This window comes from Fukomys damarensis, unplaced genomic scaffold, assembly GCF_012274545.1.
Source record: "Fukomys damarensis isolate Sample0158 unplaced genomic scaffold, DMR_v1.0_HiC HiC_scaffold_16, whole genome shotgun sequence".
NCBI classification, from domain to species: Eukaryota; Metazoa; Chordata; class Mammalia; order Rodentia; family Bathyergidae; genus Fukomys; species Fukomys damarensis.
In genome coordinates, this window is record NW_022900928.1 from 27,636,235 (window position 1) to 27,655,230 (window position 18,996).

Sequence of the window (18,996 nt, forward strand, 5' to 3'; positions counted from 1 at the left end):
TCATTTAACCATTTAAAAAGAATCTGTTAAATATTTTACAGTGCAGCCTAAGAAGTCACACTACTGATTATATAAGTCCTATTCACTATGGGGGCACTACACAAGGGAATGAATACTGGGAGGAAAAATTACCAAGGGCTGTAGAAACTATCATGTTAGTCTTTTACATTATCTTAAATGGCATCTGTTTGTGCTTAGTAGAATAGGCACACAGATGAAATAAGACTGGCCACAGGTTATTGACTACTGAAGATGGGCAGTAGGTACAATTGGGCTTCTATGTATTAGTCTAACATGTTCATTTCTGTACTACAACATTTTAAAAGGAAAAAAAATCCTCTACTGTTAATCGAATTCTGTTGTCATTGGAGGCAGACGTATAAAATGGAGGCAGAATAAGTAAATTTTATGGTTAAAATTTTTGTTTAACATCTAGGTACAGCAATGGATGCACTTAATAGCATGCAGAACTTCTTACGTGGTCGTCCTAAAACCTTCAAGTCTTTGGAGAATGCTATTGAATGGAGGTAACATATAAATCCGTGTAATTGCAAATGTTCATTATAACTTTTTTCATCAGGAATAGAAGTTCACTTTCTAAGTTTTATTGTAATAATATGTTAGAAAATATTTAAAGAGCAAAGTTTTCAGTATTTTAAACATTACAGATTTGGCTCAATTGTCTAAAACCTTCCCCACAAGAAGATAAATCTTAAGATAAAATATCTTCACCATTCTAACTTCCTGCCTATTCAAAACCTTGTCTCCATTCTCTTCTCCATAATACTTTCTCTAACTCCTTCAAATTACCAAATAACTCAGCAAGATTGCTTAGAGACCTTTAAATTTATATTATGTTGCACTGTTTACCCCTAAAATCTTCCATTTGTCCTTTGAGGGATATGTTCATAGTGTCAATTTTCACTAATACCTATCTTAGTGCCACTTCTACATCATAAAGGCAAAGGCTGTTCTCTTTTTCTTTTGTACTTTCATGCTGTATATAGCCTACTGCTGACTGCCCTAGTAAGAAGAACTTGTTTGTTAACTGAATCAGAAATAATCAAGTGGAAACTAAAAAGTTTAACCCTGATAGATAGATCTGAGGGATTTTTTTCTGGGACAGAGGATCTCATACTAGAATATGGCTTGCCAGAATATTTGTGTTTGCTGAGGTTGCTTCTGCCACCTTTGTTCACTACCATGATACAAGATTCCTATTCTCTCTGAAGCACCAAAGAGCTCTCTATCTTTGGCAACCACAGCATTGAGAGTGTAGGTGCTGCCAGCTCAGCATGTATCTTAGGTGTCTTATCTTCCCAAGTAATAACCAGTGAGAAAATTCTTCTGGACTTGATTTAATTATCTAAGATTCTGTCTTTTTCCAAACTTTAAAAATGTATCCAATAAACTTCTTTTCTAGTATCTAAATTGTGTACCTGATTAAGGAATTGGAAATGAACAGGTTCAGTTTCTGTCACTAGAAAAACTAGAGATACAGACAAATAAATACATAAATGCAACACAATGAAGAAAGTAGAGAGGGTAGATAAGAAGGGTTTAGGCTTGGAGATCAAGGTAGGTCTTGTCTGAATTCTAGTGTTTGTTGAATATTGAAATGTTCTTAGTTCTGTGAGAGTCACTGATTTTTAAAATCTACATTCTGAGCTTGAGAATCAGAAGTATTTGATGATTTTGTTTTGTACTCCACTAAATATTCTGAATCAGATTTATGACTCATGGCCATTTTGGCTATTCCAGATTAATTGTTAAAAGGCCAGTAAATTACTATTTTTGCTCTCTTGGTCTTCCTAATGAGAGCAATAGGTTGAGTGGAACTTTGAAGTCAGTCATATAGGAATTTGCATCTTGGATCCACTAAAATAAAATAGGGAAAGAAGGGATTAATGTGATAAAGGAAGTGGAAATTGGCTAGGAGACTATTGTAATGATTGTAAACTTAGACTAGGATGGCAGCAGAAGAAGTAATTCAGTGAGATGTGTCTTCTGAGGAAAGAACTGACAACTGATTTATGAATTGGATGTTGAGAGAGATAGAGGATGGCAGAGAGGGAACTCAATGATGACTTCTAGGGTAGACATAGAAGTCAGTTTGGTAACAAAGGGTCAGAGAAGTCAGGAATTTTGTTTGGAGAAACTAAAAATGCTTATTAAAATCTATGTGGAAATATTAAGTAGGCAGTTATGTACACTAGTTAGAAGAGGTTGAGCTAGAGATAAATTGGAGAATTGTCATCATATAGATAACATTTAAATCTGAAAGATCCAATGCAATCAGCTAGGGAGTTGATAGAAAAAAAAAAGGTCCAAGAGTTGAGCTGTGAGTCATTCCACAATATTTAGAGCTTGGGAAGAAGAGGAAGATCCTACAAAGAAAAGTATAAAGTCACAGTTAATGAGGTAGAAGAAAAACCAGGAGGTTGTAGCAAATGTTTACAGAAAGGAGAGAGCATCTGTGTCAAATGCCGCTGAGGCGTCAAGATGAAAGACCAAGGAATGACCATTGGATTTGGTATGATAGAAGTAACCTGGACAAAATAAATCTCAGGAAATAAATAGAACATTAAAACATTATAATAAGTTGGGGTAAAGGTTAGGGAAAGATGAGAGATAACAAAATGGGAAAAGCAGGATAGCTCTTTTGAGGAGTCCTTCTGCCTAGTGAAGTAGAATGAGGTGGTACTAATAGCTAGTAATGAATGTGGTATTGGAAATATCTTTTAAGGACTAGATAGTATATGTTTGTGATTCACTAGAGAAAAAATAAGGCTACAGAGGAGAGAGTTGGTAACTGAAGGAGACACATACCTTCTTAGAAACAGGAGGGATGGGAACTAATATGCAAGGTTGTATTTGAATAGGAACAGAAAATTTCATATACAGTATTAAGCAGCATCAAGGGGCAGAGGGTTTAGCACAGTGGTAGAGCACTTGCCTAGCAGTTTTGTTTTGTTTGAGACAGGGTCTCACTCTAATTCAGGCTGGCCTTGAACTTACTATGTACCCCAGGCTGGCCTTGAACTCTCCTGCCTCAGCCTCCTGAGTGCTTGGTATACAGGCATGTGCTACCACACCCGGCTTTACCTAACATTCATGAAGCTTTGGTTTGATCCGCAGAACTGCAGAAGACAACAACAACTAAACAGCTAAACAAACTATTCATCAAGGCAGAGTGTATGATCAGAAATTATGTTAGATTTGTAGGGTCCATTGATGGTTGAAAGATGAGATAGTTGTTCAGATTGCTACTGTTTATTACTAAAGTAAGAAGCAATGTTATTGTCTTGTGTGGAGTTAAAATTTTGCATGGGGTGCACATGCACGCGCACGCGTGTGTGTGTGTGTGTGTGTGTGTGTGTGTGTATTGCTGGGGATATAATTCAGGACCCTGCCCATGCTAGGCAAGCACACTGCCACTGAGCTATACTCCCAACCCCTAATTTGCATATTTTAAAACTAAGAAGTTTTAAGAAATATATTTTCTTTGTGGCCTGTTTCAGGGAGGGTTTCCAGTTCTCCTGGGGTTGCAGTCATTTTGCTTTACCCTTAGATGTATTTAGGTAGACAACAGAAGACTCAGCTGTTTACCTAGCTCTATAGCGTAGACTCTATAGCTCTATAGCTTGTTCGCCTATGCTGCTATAGCAGAATACCACAAACTGGGTGATTTCTAAATAGAATTTTATTTGGCTCATGAGGGAGGCTGGGAAGTCCAGGGTCATGGTGCTTGTGTTTAGCTGTTGTTACATAGTAGAAAACATCATACAGTGAAAAAGAACAAAAGGGGGCTAAATTTATTACCTCCACCAGGGCTAAGGGTTGAACCCAGGGCCTTCCAAATCTACTCTTATGATTAAGATGTTAATTCAGGGCAAAGCTCAGCCCTCACACCCTCTTCAAGGATCCATGTCTCAGCTCTGTTGCAAGGGTTTTAACAAAGAAACTTTGAAGAACACATTCAGACTGTAGAAGCTTGCAGTGCCCTCTCTGGAGCTATCCCCTGCCTATAGTCCTCATCTGTCACACTCTGTTTACTCTACCTTGCACTCAATTCTCTAAAATCATCATCCTGCTGACTTTTATATCACAGTACCAGTGCTCATAGTGATTGGGTCTGTAGTGCTCTGATCACACTCTGACCACACTTATTTTCTGTTTAATTTCTTATGTTCAGTTCTTAGTTTAGGCAGGATTTTGGGGAAACTTTTCTCAACATCCTCATTGAGAATAAAATGCTTCTTTTGAATCTTGACTTATTATATTAACACTGTTTCTTCATGTCTTTTTTTCTCCCTACTGAATCATATACTTTGGGCATAGGCCTGGCACATAACAGTCTCTTGGCAAATATTTACAGACTAAAATGGCCACAATGTCTTCACTTTTTACTCTCTGTCATATTATAGCCATAGTACTCAGGTGAGCAGTGGTACTCTTCATAGTAAGCAACATAGGATTTAGATCCCCTAGAATCGGCAGAATTATTCATTTGACTCTAATGATGTGATAAAGTGAATGCTGAATAACCTTCTCTCTCATTGTCCACTTTTCTCTCTTAGTGTGAAGAGTGGCCAGATTCGAAATCTGGAGTCTGCCCGTGTCTCAATGGTTGGCCAAGTCAAACAGCAAGTCTTATTTTTTTCCTTTTGGGATGGTTAAAGGCTAAGATATGATATGGGAATTATAAATTGCTTCTTTTGTCTTGTACCTATTTTACCATTCTGGTAAATGCTTATAATTTTACAAATGACTCAGTTGGGCCAGCCATATAGGTCTCACTTCGTCTTTTCTCTTTTCTTCCTTTAATCTTTTGCGTTTTCCTTTCCTGCCCTACCTTTCTTATTTTTCTTCCCTCCCTCCCTTTCCTTCCAAAGCCAGTTAGTGTTTCCACTATTATATTAGACAACTCTAGGTGATAAAAATTGAAGCATTCCAGAATAAACATTAAAAACTGAAGTGTCCACGTTAGTGCTGGCAGATATGATTTTATTCTGGCAACAGTCTCTAAGCCAACCCTTGTTGTAAGGAAATTATGATATAAAAACTCTGATACAACCAGATGAATGCCAGATACTAAAATTAAGCTAAGATTATTTAGCCTAATTGGTTGTTGGTTTTTTGTTTTTTTTTTTGTGGAGTTACATAGGTTCTGGGTAATGCTATGTAGCCACAAAATAAAGTTTAGGTCAGCTGAGAAAATCTATCCAATAAAACAAACAAGACTGTAAAAGTTAGATGAAAATGATAATGGCATTATTGAGTGCTTACTATTTGTTAGGCACTGTTCAGAGTATTTTATATATACTGTCTTATTTTTTCCCATATTTTATTAGAGCATGTTGGTTATACAGATTAATGGATTTCGCTTTGGTAGATTTGTACTTGCACCTAACATACTTTTAATCATTTCCCCATAACTTCCTCACCCCACCTCCCTAGCTTCACATGTTTTGGAGGGATGTTTATAATCCAATGTATTTTAATCATATTTATGCTCCCTATTGCCCACCCCCACCCCAATACCCCTTTTTCCCTTTCTCTTATCTGGTAATAGTCTCCCTTCTACTTTTGTGTCATCTTTTTTAGATTCCGTACATTAGGGAGAGCATTCAGTATTTATCTTGCTGAGTCTGGCTTATTTCACAACACGATGATTTCCAGATCTGTCCATTTTTCTGTAATGGTCAAGATACTGCCTTTTCTATGGCTGAGTAACACTCCATTGTGTATATGTAGTACATTTTTTTATCTGTTCATCTGTTGATAGGCACCTAGGCTGGTTCCATATCTTGGCTGTTGTATATTGTGCTGCAGAAATGTAGGTATACAAGTATATGGAATGCTGACTAATTCCTTCTGGTATATACCAGGAGTAGTACTGCTTGATCAAATGGTAATTCTACTTTTAACTTTTTGAGGAGTCTCCTTTTTGATTTCTATAATGGCTATAATAACTTACACTCCCACCAGCAGTGTTAAAAGTTTTCCTTTTTCCTCACATCCTTGCCAGCATTTCTTGTTTTTTTGTATTCTTGACCTTAGCCATTCTATCTGGGATAAAATAGGATCTCAGTGTAGTTTTGATTTACATTTCCCTAATGACTAAAGATGTTGAACATTTTTTCATATACTTATTGGCCATTTGTACTAATTTTGAGAAGTATCTGTTCAATTCTTTGCTCATTTATTGAGTTCAGTTGTTTTGGTGTTTTTTTGAGTTGTTTATATATTCTAGATGTATAAAGAAGTACACAGAGTAGCTGATAAAAATTTTTGCCCATTCTGTAGGTTGGCATTCCACCATTGATTGTTTAATTTGCTATGTGGAAAACTTTTTAATTTGATGCAGTCCTGTTTGTTGATTCTTGTTGTTATTTCCTGTGTTATTGGAGTCCTATTCAAGAACTCTTTGCTTGTGAAAATTTTATTTCAAGTGACATTTTCTCCTTAATTTTATTTCAGTGGCTTGTGAATATATAAGTGTATCTGGATACTTTCAGAGAGCCAGAATCTTTCCACCTTTTTTGATTTAGGTGAACTGCTCTGGAGTTTCTTATACACAGGCTTTGCAAGTTCAGAGTAATGTTTCTTTGTTATACTTTTTTTCCAAAAATAAAAATCATGCCATACTATGTAGTAGATGTAAACTTGGCACCTCAAGTTTCATAGAAAACCCCCACTTAATGAAACATTTGTGGCTATACACTTTACTGAAGGTTGATTAGAGGAGAAAGAAGTTACCATTCTTAAAAATCTACTACTGGCCCCTCAGTTCATTAGTCTCTCTCTTGCTTGTTCTCTACTGGTTCTCCTTTCTCCATCTCCCTCTCAAGGGCAATAACATCCTTTCTGTCATGCTGAGCAAACCTTGACACTAGGTGCACTTGGAATTTTTACCTTTAGCACTTGTCAGTGTATTTTTTCCATCAGATTCTCTCTAAAAGAAGTTATGGTACAAGCTATTCATATAATAATTTTTCTAATTACATAATAAAGAGATACCATTTTTAAGATAAAAAACAACGGTAATTGGTTGGATCAGGTGATCTAATCTGCAAGGTTCAGCTGGCCCTGGTTGTTATAATTGCTGGTTTCTATCAGCTAATTAAAAAGTGGGACCTTTTATTATTGTGTTTGAGCCTTGTGCTACTTAAGCAGGGTATGGCAGAAAAACGCCATGCTTTGAAGTTAGTTGGCCTAAATTTACATCCCAGTCTTACCCTCTAATGAGGTGGGTAATTCTGGGCAGTTTTCTTAACTCTTGACGGTCTATTTCATAGGATTGTTACGAAGATTATATCAGAGAATGCCAATAAGACTCTTGTCAGCATGCTTTGGAAAATGTTTGCTCTCTTTTTGTGGATCAGTATTGCTTACAAAAACTGGAAACCAGTTAGAGTCATGCTTTAGCCATAATCTTCTAAAGCCCTGGAAATGTACTTTTTCACATCCTCCTCTTCCCAGTGTTAAGGGTTAGCTAACAATTGATTATAAAGGGCCATAAATATGAGATAATTGTGATAAATATTGAGATAATTTGTGATAAAAAGAGTCATGTGATTGTTCTTTTTAAAAATCTAGGTGTGAAGGAATTGCAAGTCCAGAAGGCTCAAAATCTATAGTGGAAGGAATCATAGAGGAGGAGGAAGAAGATGAAGAAGGAAGTGAGTCAGTAAACAAAAGGAAAAAGGAAGATGACATGGAGGTAGGTGAACGCCTTCAGTTTTGGAAAGATGGGGTCAGAGATGGTTCCATGTATGATTGGGTGGGGAAGGGGTGGGGAGATGATCTTTTTGTCTACCATTAGATATTTTAGGCAGAAGAAACATTATCATAAGAGGTACTTAGGTTAACTATGAGATATGAAACACTTTTGTAGCTCTGACCGACCAAGTGGAACATAAAAATTAAAATATATACCCAGTCCCAGTGTGTAATCTTTTGAGGAAATGTTTTCAAAAGCACTAAGTTTTACATTTCCACTAGCAGTATATGAGGTTTCCAGTTTCCGGTTTCCAGCTATGTTGGTACCGGTGATTGAACTTGGGCCCTTGCACTTGCGAGCAAGCGGTGGAACCACCGAGCCAAATCCCCGGCCCCTGTCTTTTTTTATTGTAGTCATCTTACTGGGTATGGAATGGTATCTCATTGTGGTTTTGATGTGAACTTCCCTGGTGACTATTAATGTTCATATTTTCATATGCTTACTGTCCATCTATATTTCTTTTGTTCTGTTATCTCAGTACTGTTTGTTGAAAGACTATCCATTTCCCATTGATTTGTCTGGATACTCTTTTCAAAGGTCATTTTAAACAGACATGTGAGGGTTTATTTCTGGGCTATTCATTTCCTTTGTTCTGTTTGTCTTTATGTCAGTACCAGTCTTTTAATTATTCCAGCCTGGTAATAGTTTTGAAATCAGGAAGTCTAAGTTCTTTAATTTTATTTCTCTTTGTCAAAATTGTTTAGTTATTCCAGATCTCATGAGATTTTGTATGATCTTAAGATCATAAAAAATCCTCAAAATAATGCCATTGGGATATCGATAAGAGACTGCATTGAATCTATAGATCCCATTGGGTAATATCGACATCATAACCATCCAGTGATCTTTAACACAGTATGTTACTATCTCATGTTCACGCTGAGATTTTTGTAAAGTGACTAATGCAGAAAAGTATGAAGAATCATTTATTTGTTCAGCTCATGTTTGGTGTGTACTCTGTGCCCATCGGCTTTCCAACTGCCACAGTATAACAGCTGTTGATGTTTTTCATATTTGTGTCATACTTCCTGTTTTAGAGTTACTATTGCATGGACATTGTATCATTATTATAAATGAAAATATGAGAAAAAGGTACTCTACCAACAAATAAATTTTCAGTTTTCCCATGTGGTTCTTTCCCATAATTATAGTAACCCTGACTTATATGAGGTGTTGTACTCTGCTTCTGTCACTTAATGTTACAAGCTTTTTTTCATACTGCAATGTGGTCTTTATATTCTATTGATGGTATGTCCTTTTTGCGAGCTAGGTATAAGAAGAGTGCAATGTTTGTTCTGCAGTTTACTATCTTTGTGGTTTTAAGAAAGTTTCTTAAGTTTATTAAAAGTAGCTGAATGTGATAACATATGCCCTGAATCCCAGCTACTTGAGGAGCTGAAGCAGGAAGATCACTTGAGCTCAGGAATTTGGGGTCAGCCTGGGCAACATAGACATCGTATCTTTTAAAAAGAGGCAGAAAGAGGTGGAAAGAGGCTTACTAGAAGTAAAAAAGAAATTTGTAACAATCTAAAAATTAAATTATGATGACCTATAAAGACTGTTTATAGAGTTTGTTTTTTATATTTAGACTTTAAGCAAAGCAGTGTTTTAAAATTTTCATTGAAATATTTTTGCAGTACTGTTGTTAACTTCATTCCCAAGTACTTTATATTTTTTATCTGATCTGTCTAAACTAATTTCTAGTAGTTTTCTGATGGACTTTATTTATTTTCACTTATTATACGTTTATGATACATAATAGTCGCATTCATCTTGGGGGATTGGTACATATATCTCATCCTAATATTTTTTACTTTCCCTTCCCCTCCCTTCCATTCTCCCCTATCCTCAGGTCCCCTTCCCATCTCCACAAAGTCTGCCTCCCTGCTTTCCATCTTATTTTGTTCTTTAAACAATTTATATTTTAGGTTATTTTGTTATAAGAATTAAATGTATATTAAATGTCTGGGTTACATTACGTCCTTAATAAGCCCTTCCCTTTTCCCAGGAACCTAATTTTTATCCTGTTCCTCCAAGGGTTGCCCTCAGAAACTCAGAACTTGCTTTTATTCCTCCAGACCAAGAAAGACCATCCATATACCTGGAGAATTGAACTGGCAAAAACAGAAAAATACTGGGATGGCTGGTTCCGAGGCTTATCCAATCTCTTTCTTAGTTGCCCTATTCCTAAATTGCTGCTTTTGGCTGGTAAGTCTAAGGGTGTGCATAGATTTGTCATGTTGGCTGCCATAATATAATACCATAGATTGGGTGGCTTAACCAACAGATACGTATTTCTTCATAGCTCTGGAGGCTGAAAGTCCAACATCAGGGTACTAGTGAGGTTGAATTCTGGTATAGTTTCTCTTTCTGGTTTGCAGATAGCTGCCTTCTCTCTGTGCTCTCACATGGCCAAAAGAAAGCAAGAGTGCACTCTGTGGTTCTTCTTATAAGAACTTTAATTCTTTTATATCAGAGACTCATTCTTATGACCTTATCTAACCGTAATTACCTTCTTCTAGACCCTGTTTTTAAATACAGTCATATTGTAGTTCAGGGCTTCAATATGAATTTTGGAGAACACAGTTCAGTCCATGGTAGTGTGAGTATATGTGGTCATCTGGATATGATTGCATTAAAACTACTAATCAAACTTGAGTGCCATCCACCCTTCTGTATGCCCTTTCCCCTCCCCACATCTAATCCCTAACCTAGCTAAACATAAGCATCCACTTGGGATGGTCTGCCTGATTTTGGCCTGGCCTTTGTACCTGGTCAAACCCAATTCCTCCTCCTAGAGCTAGACAATAGTAGTATAATATTCTGAATATTACAAAAATCAAAACAGTAAAACCTTATTTCCAGAAACTATTTTATTTTATTTTTTGGTACTGGGGATTGAACTCCAGTCCTTGTGCTTGTGAGGCTGGCGGTGGAACCACTGAGCTAAATCCCCGGCCTAGAAACTATTTTAAATAAGCAAAATTAGTGCAGGGAAATCTCAACCTAGAAGCTTTCATCTGGTAAAAATATACCATCTGGGAGTCAGGGTTGTCATGAAGATGCACTGAGAATCATGCATCATGTTTATAACTTTGTAACAATTTTGACTTACTGCTTAAAGAGTAAAACCTATTTCACAGGGCCTTGTCTAGTAAGCTACTTGTGAATTTTCTTGTTTTGTTCTAGGTGTTGATAGGTTGGATAAAGATCTAACCATTGGCCAGATGCAAGGTAAGTTATCTATAAATTATGTCTGGGACCCTTTTCTGAAGGCCAAGAAACAGGCAGTTATGTGGAAATTAATATTCTGAAAAGGTGAGGTTCAATGGAGTGACCATGAGCTTTAGAATCAGACCTGTTTGACATCCACCTTTACTCCAAACATGCCATATAATTATGGGCAAGTATTTCCCTTTTCTGGGCATTGATTGCCTTTTTGTTTTTCTTTCTAAAAATGAGTTCTATGAGTTTACGAGTTATGAGTTTATTTTACTTATTTATTTGTACTGGGGATCAAACTCAGGACCTTGTGCATGCCAGGCAAGTGTTGTGCCACTGAGCTACATCCCCATCCCTATTTATTTGTTTTTTGTGACAGGGTCTTGCTCTTAGTTCAGGCTGGCTTTGAACTCACTATGTAGCCTTCAAACTCATGGCAGTCCTCCTGCCTCATCCTCCCAAGTACTGGGACTGTAGGCATTGTGCCACCGTGCCCAGCTAAAAATGGGGATTTTAGTACCATTGATGTCTCCGTTACAAGAATTAAAATGAGGCGGTGTATTTGGAAGTTAAAAAGCACTACGTAGTTATATAATATTGTAAATGGAGATATTCTAAATATTGATCATTATTTTTATTGTTTAGGAATAATACAAAATTCTTAAGGAAAGCTGTATAGAGTTTTTAAGAAAAGGGAAATGTCCAGGATAATCTAGATACCGAAAGTTATAATATCTGTTTAGAAGGTAATGTGTGAAGAGGTAAAGCTTACAAAACAAGAAGGGTACACTGCTGTTTGGATTATGAATGTATTTGGATCTACCATGAGAGATCTAAGGAAGGGATGGCTGGGCTGGTTCCCCCAGAACTTATAGCAGTAGGAGAGGGCATTAGCTATCTTTTACTGAATGGAATGGTCTCAGGTCCTACATTAATTAAACAGCCCTGGACAAGATAGTTTTCTAATCATGGCTTCAGTTTCACCATCTCAAAAAAATTTAATATTTATCCTGTATTATTTGATAGGGTAGATTTGAGAATCAGTTTTAAGAATGGATAGAATAGTACATTGGAAACTTCTTGAAGCACTGTGTAACCGGACAAGAACCACAAACTATGATGATTATTCTCTTATTTTATAAATGGAAGAACAGCCTCAGAGAGTATCTTCTCTCTGCATATGAGCTGTATAGGTCCCCTATCCTTTATATCTTTGGTGCTCTTTATCAACCCCCCTGCCTTTTTTATTTTGCTTGGGATTGAGCCCGAAGCCTTAAATTCAGGCCTCATACGTGCTAGGTAAACGCTGTACTATGTAGCTGCATCCTCAGCTCATTTGTTCATGCTTAATAGTTATCAAATTAGTTGTGGGCTTACAGTGTTCCATAAGACAGTATAAGAAAGTAGTTAGTATATATTGCTTGGAACTGAAATAATTAGTGACTTTTTATAATAATAAAATTTCAAAAACCTTAATATATCTTATAGAATCCTTAATTGTCCCTAGGTACATCTTTAGCTTTACTGCTAACCATTCTCATAAACACCATGTCAGGCCGGGGATTTAGCTCAGTGGTTCTGCCGCCTGCTTTGCAAGCTCAAGGACTCAAGTTCAATCCCTGGTACAAAAAAAAAAAAAAAAAAAAAAAAGTGCCAGGGATTTAGCTCAGTGGCACTGTGCCTCCTTGGAAGTGCAAGGTCTTGAGTTCGATCCCTGGTACCAGAAAAATAAAAGGATGTAAACACCATGTCATTCTTCTTTTATTTTGAGGAACAAATATCGTTTTCAGGCCTTCTTTCCTTTTTTCCCTCTGCATTAGCCTACCTGGATACCTGCTGGATTGTGAAGCCTCCTTTCCCAAGTTTAAAGCCCTACCCATGTGCCCAGTTTCATGATACAAACTACATACTACATTCAAATGTTGGTTTTTGTGTTTACTCCTCTACTGGACTATAAATCTCATGAGGACAGATTATTTTCTGCTATGTGTTTTGTCCAAAGTACACTGAAGTATGGAAGGAAAGTGTAGGGAAAATGATTGGCTCCTGGTTACAATTACAGGTGTCAATGTCTTCATCAAAGACTTTGTAATTGACTCCAGAGGTTTTTGGTTATAAGGTGCTAGTTTCCTAGAGTGATCTGTAAAGCTCCAAAGGTGGCAAAGAGAGGGCTCTTTTAAATACATGAGGTTACCTGGCTTTGTTTCCTCCCTAGGGAAGTTCCAGATGCAGGTCCTACCCCAGTGTGGCCATGCAGTCCACGAGGATGCCCCTGACAAGGTGGGTCTGGTGCTCAGTGAATATAAAAGGACAACATTGCTGTGAGAGTAACATTGGCTGTCACAGCAGATTGGACAGGTCTCTGAATCTCAGTGCTTACCTGAAGGACCTGCTGTGGGGTCTGCAATTCCATCAGCTCCCCAAACATCTCCCTAGCAGCTGCCTATGGTTTGCCTTTGTGTGGCTTGGCTGAGGAATTGCTGTTTCATCCCATGGTCCAAAGGTTAAGACCTTAAAGCTCTTAAAGCTCTAAACTCATAAGATTAAAAAAACAAACAAACAAACAAACAAAAAGAACCTTAAAGCTCTACTACTCCATTACCCCTTTTAAAAGCCAAATGGAAGAAGGTATGATGAGGGTTGAACTGTACCTTAAACTGTAGTTACAGGAAATAATAAGGGTTCCTTGTATGGAAAACTGTAACTGTAAGGAGATAAATAAACCCTCATTCCTCTTGACTGGTCTGGAGCAATTCCTGGCAAGGATGGAGGGGAGGGAGTCTCCTAGTCCAGGCCCTTTTGATACCAAGGTACTCAGACTGATGAGATTCATGAGGACACCATCAAGCCTCTCCTTCCAGGAGGTGCCCTAGGACTTCTAAGGCTAAGAATCATCACTGGATTTCATATAATTTGGAATATCTCTTCCTTTTTCAGGTAGCTGAAGCTGTTGCTACTTTCCTGATCCGGCATCGGTTTGCAGAGCCCATCGGTGGATTCCAGTGGTAAGGATGAGCCAGGGCTTAGGAGCCCAGCAGTGCTGCTCAGTACCCACACATAGGTATTTGTAGGGCTGTAAATATCTCTGCCTAACCACTGTCTGCTCTGGGTCACCATGTCCCTCCCTCTTCTTCAGTAGACCCTGCCATGCATGCTTCTACAAAGCCAAACTGAATGCTTGTATATGCTGTACCAGTAGATGGTTGCTGTGGTTAAGTCATGCTTTATCTCCTGCCCCTCACTGTATCTTTTTGAGTACTCCTTCTCTGAGAAGGCTAGGTTGGGAATTGGTCCTTATCTAGAGAAGGTCTTTATGTCTTTGTTCTCTTGCTCTACTGCTGAGCAGAGCTGGGCAGGTCATGGAGTTTGCATAGAAATCTAGAGCAGGGTTTTCAACCCCAGCACATTTCAGGATGTGAGATTCTTTGTTGTAGGGATTCTTTGTTGTCCTGTGCATTGTAAGAAGTTGAGTAGCATCTCTGAACTCTACTTACTAGATGCCAGTAGCGCCTCCTACACACTGTTCCACAACCAAAAATACCTCCCGGTATTACAGAATGTCTCAGGGGATGCAAAAGTAAGAAAACCAATGGTCTAGAGAAGAGTGGGGGCCAGGCCTCTCATCCTAGGAAACTTTTCATCTGATTAGAGACAGGCTGTTGAGAAGGAAGGAGAGGCAGGTTGACCCTAGCTAGGCAGATTGGGCCTACCTTAAGAGCTCTTAGTCTGTGTTGTGGAAGGCTCTTGTTCCCTCAGCATCGTAAGGAGTCACTCTTGCCATTGGAAAGGTGTACTGGCTCCCTACTCTCAGAAAGTTTGATGAAATTTTCTCGGCCGTAGACAACTCTGAATATAGGGCCTTGTTGATGAGAGTGACAGGCTGTAGGCATCAGAGATGATGACAGGAGCCTGGCACAGTGAGCCACAAAAATGACACTTTGTCACATCACACCTGTAACAGCTGAACCATTGAGAACCAGAAATCAACAATGAAGGTTTAATTTTTTGAATAAACAGTGTTTGAGGTCCCTGGACTATTTGGAGCCTTGGTCCAGTGAACAATAAATACACTGACTGCAGACCTTATGTCTAGCTGTGCATGGGGAAGTGAGATGGGACAGACCTGCAAGGGCCATGGTCATCATTAAAGCAAGGCTCCCTGAAGAAAACATGATCAACGGGGAAAGCTAGGAGTGGTTAAATTTGTTTTCTCTTCTCTTTTTTTCTTGACAGTGTGTTTCCTGGCTGTTAGTGACCTGCTATCTATCCTGCCCTCAACATTGAGTTCTGTTGTAAATACACTGCACCAGAGGCCACTGTGATGCCGCTGTCTCCTCCTCACTATCCTGTCCAGCCAGTGACACCGGCTCCCCATAGATGGGCATCCCTAGATGTATAAACCCTGTTGTGTGTTCCTGCCCAAAGCATTGTTTTCCAGGTCCCTCGTCCAGCATTGGCCTTCCCAGTCCAGCTCTTCCCTCCTCCCTGGGCAAAGGTAGCCCCTGCCTGTTTTCCTTGCCTTGCTTAGGGTGAAGCCTCCAGAGCTACCACCCTGGGCTTTGATTCTTGGCATCTGGCAATGCACCTGGGTCCAAATGTTTCCCCAGGCTCAGGGACCTTCATTCCTTGATATTGTTCTTGGCATGGTCCTGCCCTGCCTCATGGGATGGACAATGCACAGGGTGATCCTTATTTCTCCCTTTCAAATAAAATACTAGTCAGGTACCACTTTATCCCAGTCTTACTCTTTACAGGTTCAGAAGACCTAGAGAGGCCAGGAGCCCGGCCTTAGATATAGGAGGGTTGGTAAATAGCAAGCATCACAAGAAACAAGTCTGAAAATCAGGTCCAGCCAGTCCAAGCACATGGCCTCCCATCTGGGTGAGCCCACTGTCCCACTCCCACATGTCTGGGCACCTGCCCTGGGCTGAGGCCAGGCTGCTCCAGGGGCTTCTTGAGCCCTCACCTGCCCAAGAGCAACCCAGGTTAAATACAGCCCATGCACAAAGCCACAAGCTGAAGCCTGTGGAATTGTTTTTAATAATTTAACCATTTTCGTAATTGGATCCTGGAGGTGTGCAGAGTGCTCACTTGCCTTTTCTAGACCCATAGCTTCTCCTTGCCACTTGTGGTTTCCATGTCACTCTCCACAGAAACATCACAACCTTGCACCCTCAGTCTCTGCCCTTGTCTTTGCCCTCAGTCTTAGCTGCCTCATCCCAGCACTGAGGTCTCCCCTTGCTGCCCAGGCACGCCATTTCCAAGGGCAAGGAGGGGAAGTCTAGAGCCCATCTTTTTTGTGACTGTCTTAGGTAGTCCCCTCCACCTTTCACCTAACAACTTCCTTTCCCTGACCTGCTGCATGGTCCAGAGTCTGGGACCTACTTTTTTCTTTGTTATTTATGACCTTGTTTGAAGAAAATAAATATTTCCCAACCTTTATTCAGCTGGTATTTCTCTGTGGAGTTATCTTTATTTCGGCTGATCTAGGGGCAGGGGACAGTTCGTTAGATTTAGCTGCCACAGAACTCCAAAAACAGCCAGATGTGGTGGTGCATATCTGTAATCCCAGAACTCTGGGAGGCCAAGGCAGGAAGATTGCAAGTTCAAGTACAGCATAGACAAGTTACTGAGAGACCCTGTCTCAAAAAGTGGGGTGGAGAGCTGGGGATATACCTTAGTGCAAAGGTCCTGGGTTCAGTCCCCAGCACTGAATAAAGAAAAAGACTCCCCAAGCTCCTTTCCTTGTAGTCTGTCAGTATCTTGTGTTCTGCCTGCTCCCTAGATCTAAGATACACAGTGGGATGGACAGAGCCACTCTTGCCACTGTCCAAGGCAACCTGGATTCCAGTCAAATCTCCATGGAAGCAGAACAGGACAGTGCTCATGTGATCTCAGTCACTCGTGGCCTTAGTTATGCCAATATCAAAATTTTATCCTCTACCCTGATCATATCCACTGAGCCGTAGACTCAGGTCCATCTACTTCCTCATGTCTCCCAGATGACCAAAAGCCACTTCATTTGTTCTTGCTCCTGTGTTTCCTAGCTCAGTAAGTACAGCCATGTCTCCAGTTGTCTAGAAAAGCACCCAGAATCCCTTTAACTGGCTCCCTTCGCATACCAGCCTGCCACTAAATGCTGTCCATTTTTTATGTTGCTGTTTCCTATTGCACAGCCACTCCCTAGCTCACTCTGGTACCCTTGCTGGTTTCCTACCACCCCCGACAACCTCCCACACAGTCATCTCTCCCCACACTGTTGGAGTCATCTTCCTAGCAGGCTCTGGGGCCAGGCTACCTAAATTAAGATCCCAAGGCCCAGCCTCTACTCCCTGTATGATGAAGCAACCTACTTTGTGTGCTGCAGTTTTCTCATCTAGAAACGAGATAAATAGCACCTACCCCTCAGGGTCTTGACTAAGTTAAAATAGGTTCACCTGGCTCTTAGTAACTGGCATGTTGTAGACAGTTAATAGATAGTTCTTGTTATGTCACACTTTCAATTCAAACTTTACTCAGAATGGTCCAGGTGCCAGTAGCATCAGTATCACCTGGAGGCTTATTACAGGTTTTGTCCCTGCTCTAGACCTAATCAGTACTGATCTGCATTTTAGCAAGTGCATTGATGTTAGGGAAGTTCAGGTTTAAATGTTCACCTAATATTTCCCAGGTAAAGCGTGAGCTCTCTACCAGCAGAAAGAAGGGTCTGCCTTTTGTGTGAGCTGATTTCTCCCACCGGTCTTCTGGGGGTGCCTCCGCTGAGCTACGTGCCCTCATGTCCACAGGGGGGCAGCATAGTCACTTGTATGGACACTCATTTCAGCTGCTTTTGTTGGCCAGGTGGGATGAAATAATTACCAAATTTTTAATCATATAATTTACTTGATACAAGTCATTTAATCCTCAGATCAATGCTATGAAACAGGTACTACTATGTTTATTATACAGGCAGAAACATCCAAATTCGTACAGTTTAGAAGTGACAGTGCCAGAATTCAAACCTAGGTTGTTCCTGTATCATGCTGCCTCCTGAATTATGTAAGAGATCCTGGACAGAAATCATTTGGACCCAGATACTTCACTTACAACAGCAGGATGAGGTGGGCTAGTAAAATGAGACCTCTTTAGGTTTGATGGCTGGAGTCTGATAATAAATGAAATGTTCCCTGATCTTTTTGTTTGTTTTGAGACAAATTCTGTTTTTTGTTTTTTTTTTTCTCTATGTAATTCGGGCTGCCCTTGAACTCACTATGTAGTCCAAGCTGGCCTTGAACTCATAGCGATCCTCCTGCCTCAGCCTCCCAAGTGCTGGGATTGAAGCTGTGCACCACCACGCCCAGCATTGCTTGAACAAGAACTGTGCTAAGCACTTACATCTCCATTCATCCTTTTTCTACATGTCCAGCAAGTAAAGGCAGAAAGGTGATGTAGAGAGATGTGAAATAGCTTGTTCACAGCCATGCTAGGGTGGCAGCATTTTTGCCTTCTGATCCCAAGTTGTCTGAGCATCCACTACACCCCAGCAGAGAAAGGGCCACTCACATACTCACTTAACATCTTTAAAGAGCACCAGCTGTGTGCTGGCTGTCACTGTCCTTGCAGAGCCTATAGAGGAGCACAGATGATCTCAGGACCCTTCAATCAAGGAGACCCCAGGATCCTTGAATGAAAGATTGTGACAGATGCAGGAGCATGCTTGGCTCAAACCAAAGGCCATTCTGTCACACACTAAAATATGTCCAAGAGGAACTCTGCAGAGAGCAGGGTGGGCAAATTCTGGAGGCGGTCATAAATCTGATGGGGAGGGGTAGACTCAAGATAGGAATTAGACAAGGAGGTGGGGAGTAGGGCATGACTTACCAGCACCATACTTTTACAAACATGAACACTTACTTGCTGAGTAAGCAAACCTCAACATCTATTCTGTGACAAGCCTCCAGTGGATAATGAGATCCTTATTACTAAGCTGGCCAGGTTGGGCATGAACT

At 39.8% G+C, this 18,996-nt stretch overlaps 1 protein-coding gene across 1 annotated transcript in view; it reads left to right on the forward strand.

The window, feature by feature from the left end:
• The window catches only part of Ppme1 (protein phosphatase methylesterase 1), a 56,138-nt gene extending 39,688 nt beyond the window's left edge, over positions 1 to 16,450 (forward strand). The window contains exons 7-14 of the mRNA XM_010603272.3: positions 437 to 527; positions 4,581 to 4,646; positions 7,603 to 7,726; positions 9,865 to 9,994; positions 10,976 to 11,020; positions 13,224 to 13,288; positions 13,946 to 14,013; positions 15,242 to 16,450. Of these exons, the coding sequence (XP_010601574.1) occupies positions 437 to 527; positions 4,581 to 4,646; positions 7,603 to 7,726; positions 9,865 to 9,994; positions 10,976 to 11,020; positions 13,224 to 13,288; positions 13,946 to 14,013; positions 15,242 to 15,260 (608 nt within the window). The 3' untranslated portion in view covers positions 15,261 to 16,450. The remainder of the gene's footprint in view (positions 1 to 436; positions 528 to 4,580; positions 4,647 to 7,602; positions 7,727 to 9,864; positions 9,995 to 10,975; positions 11,021 to 13,223; positions 13,289 to 13,945; positions 14,014 to 15,241) is intronic.
• The last annotated feature ends 2,546 nt before the right edge of the window (positions 16,451 to 18,996 follow it).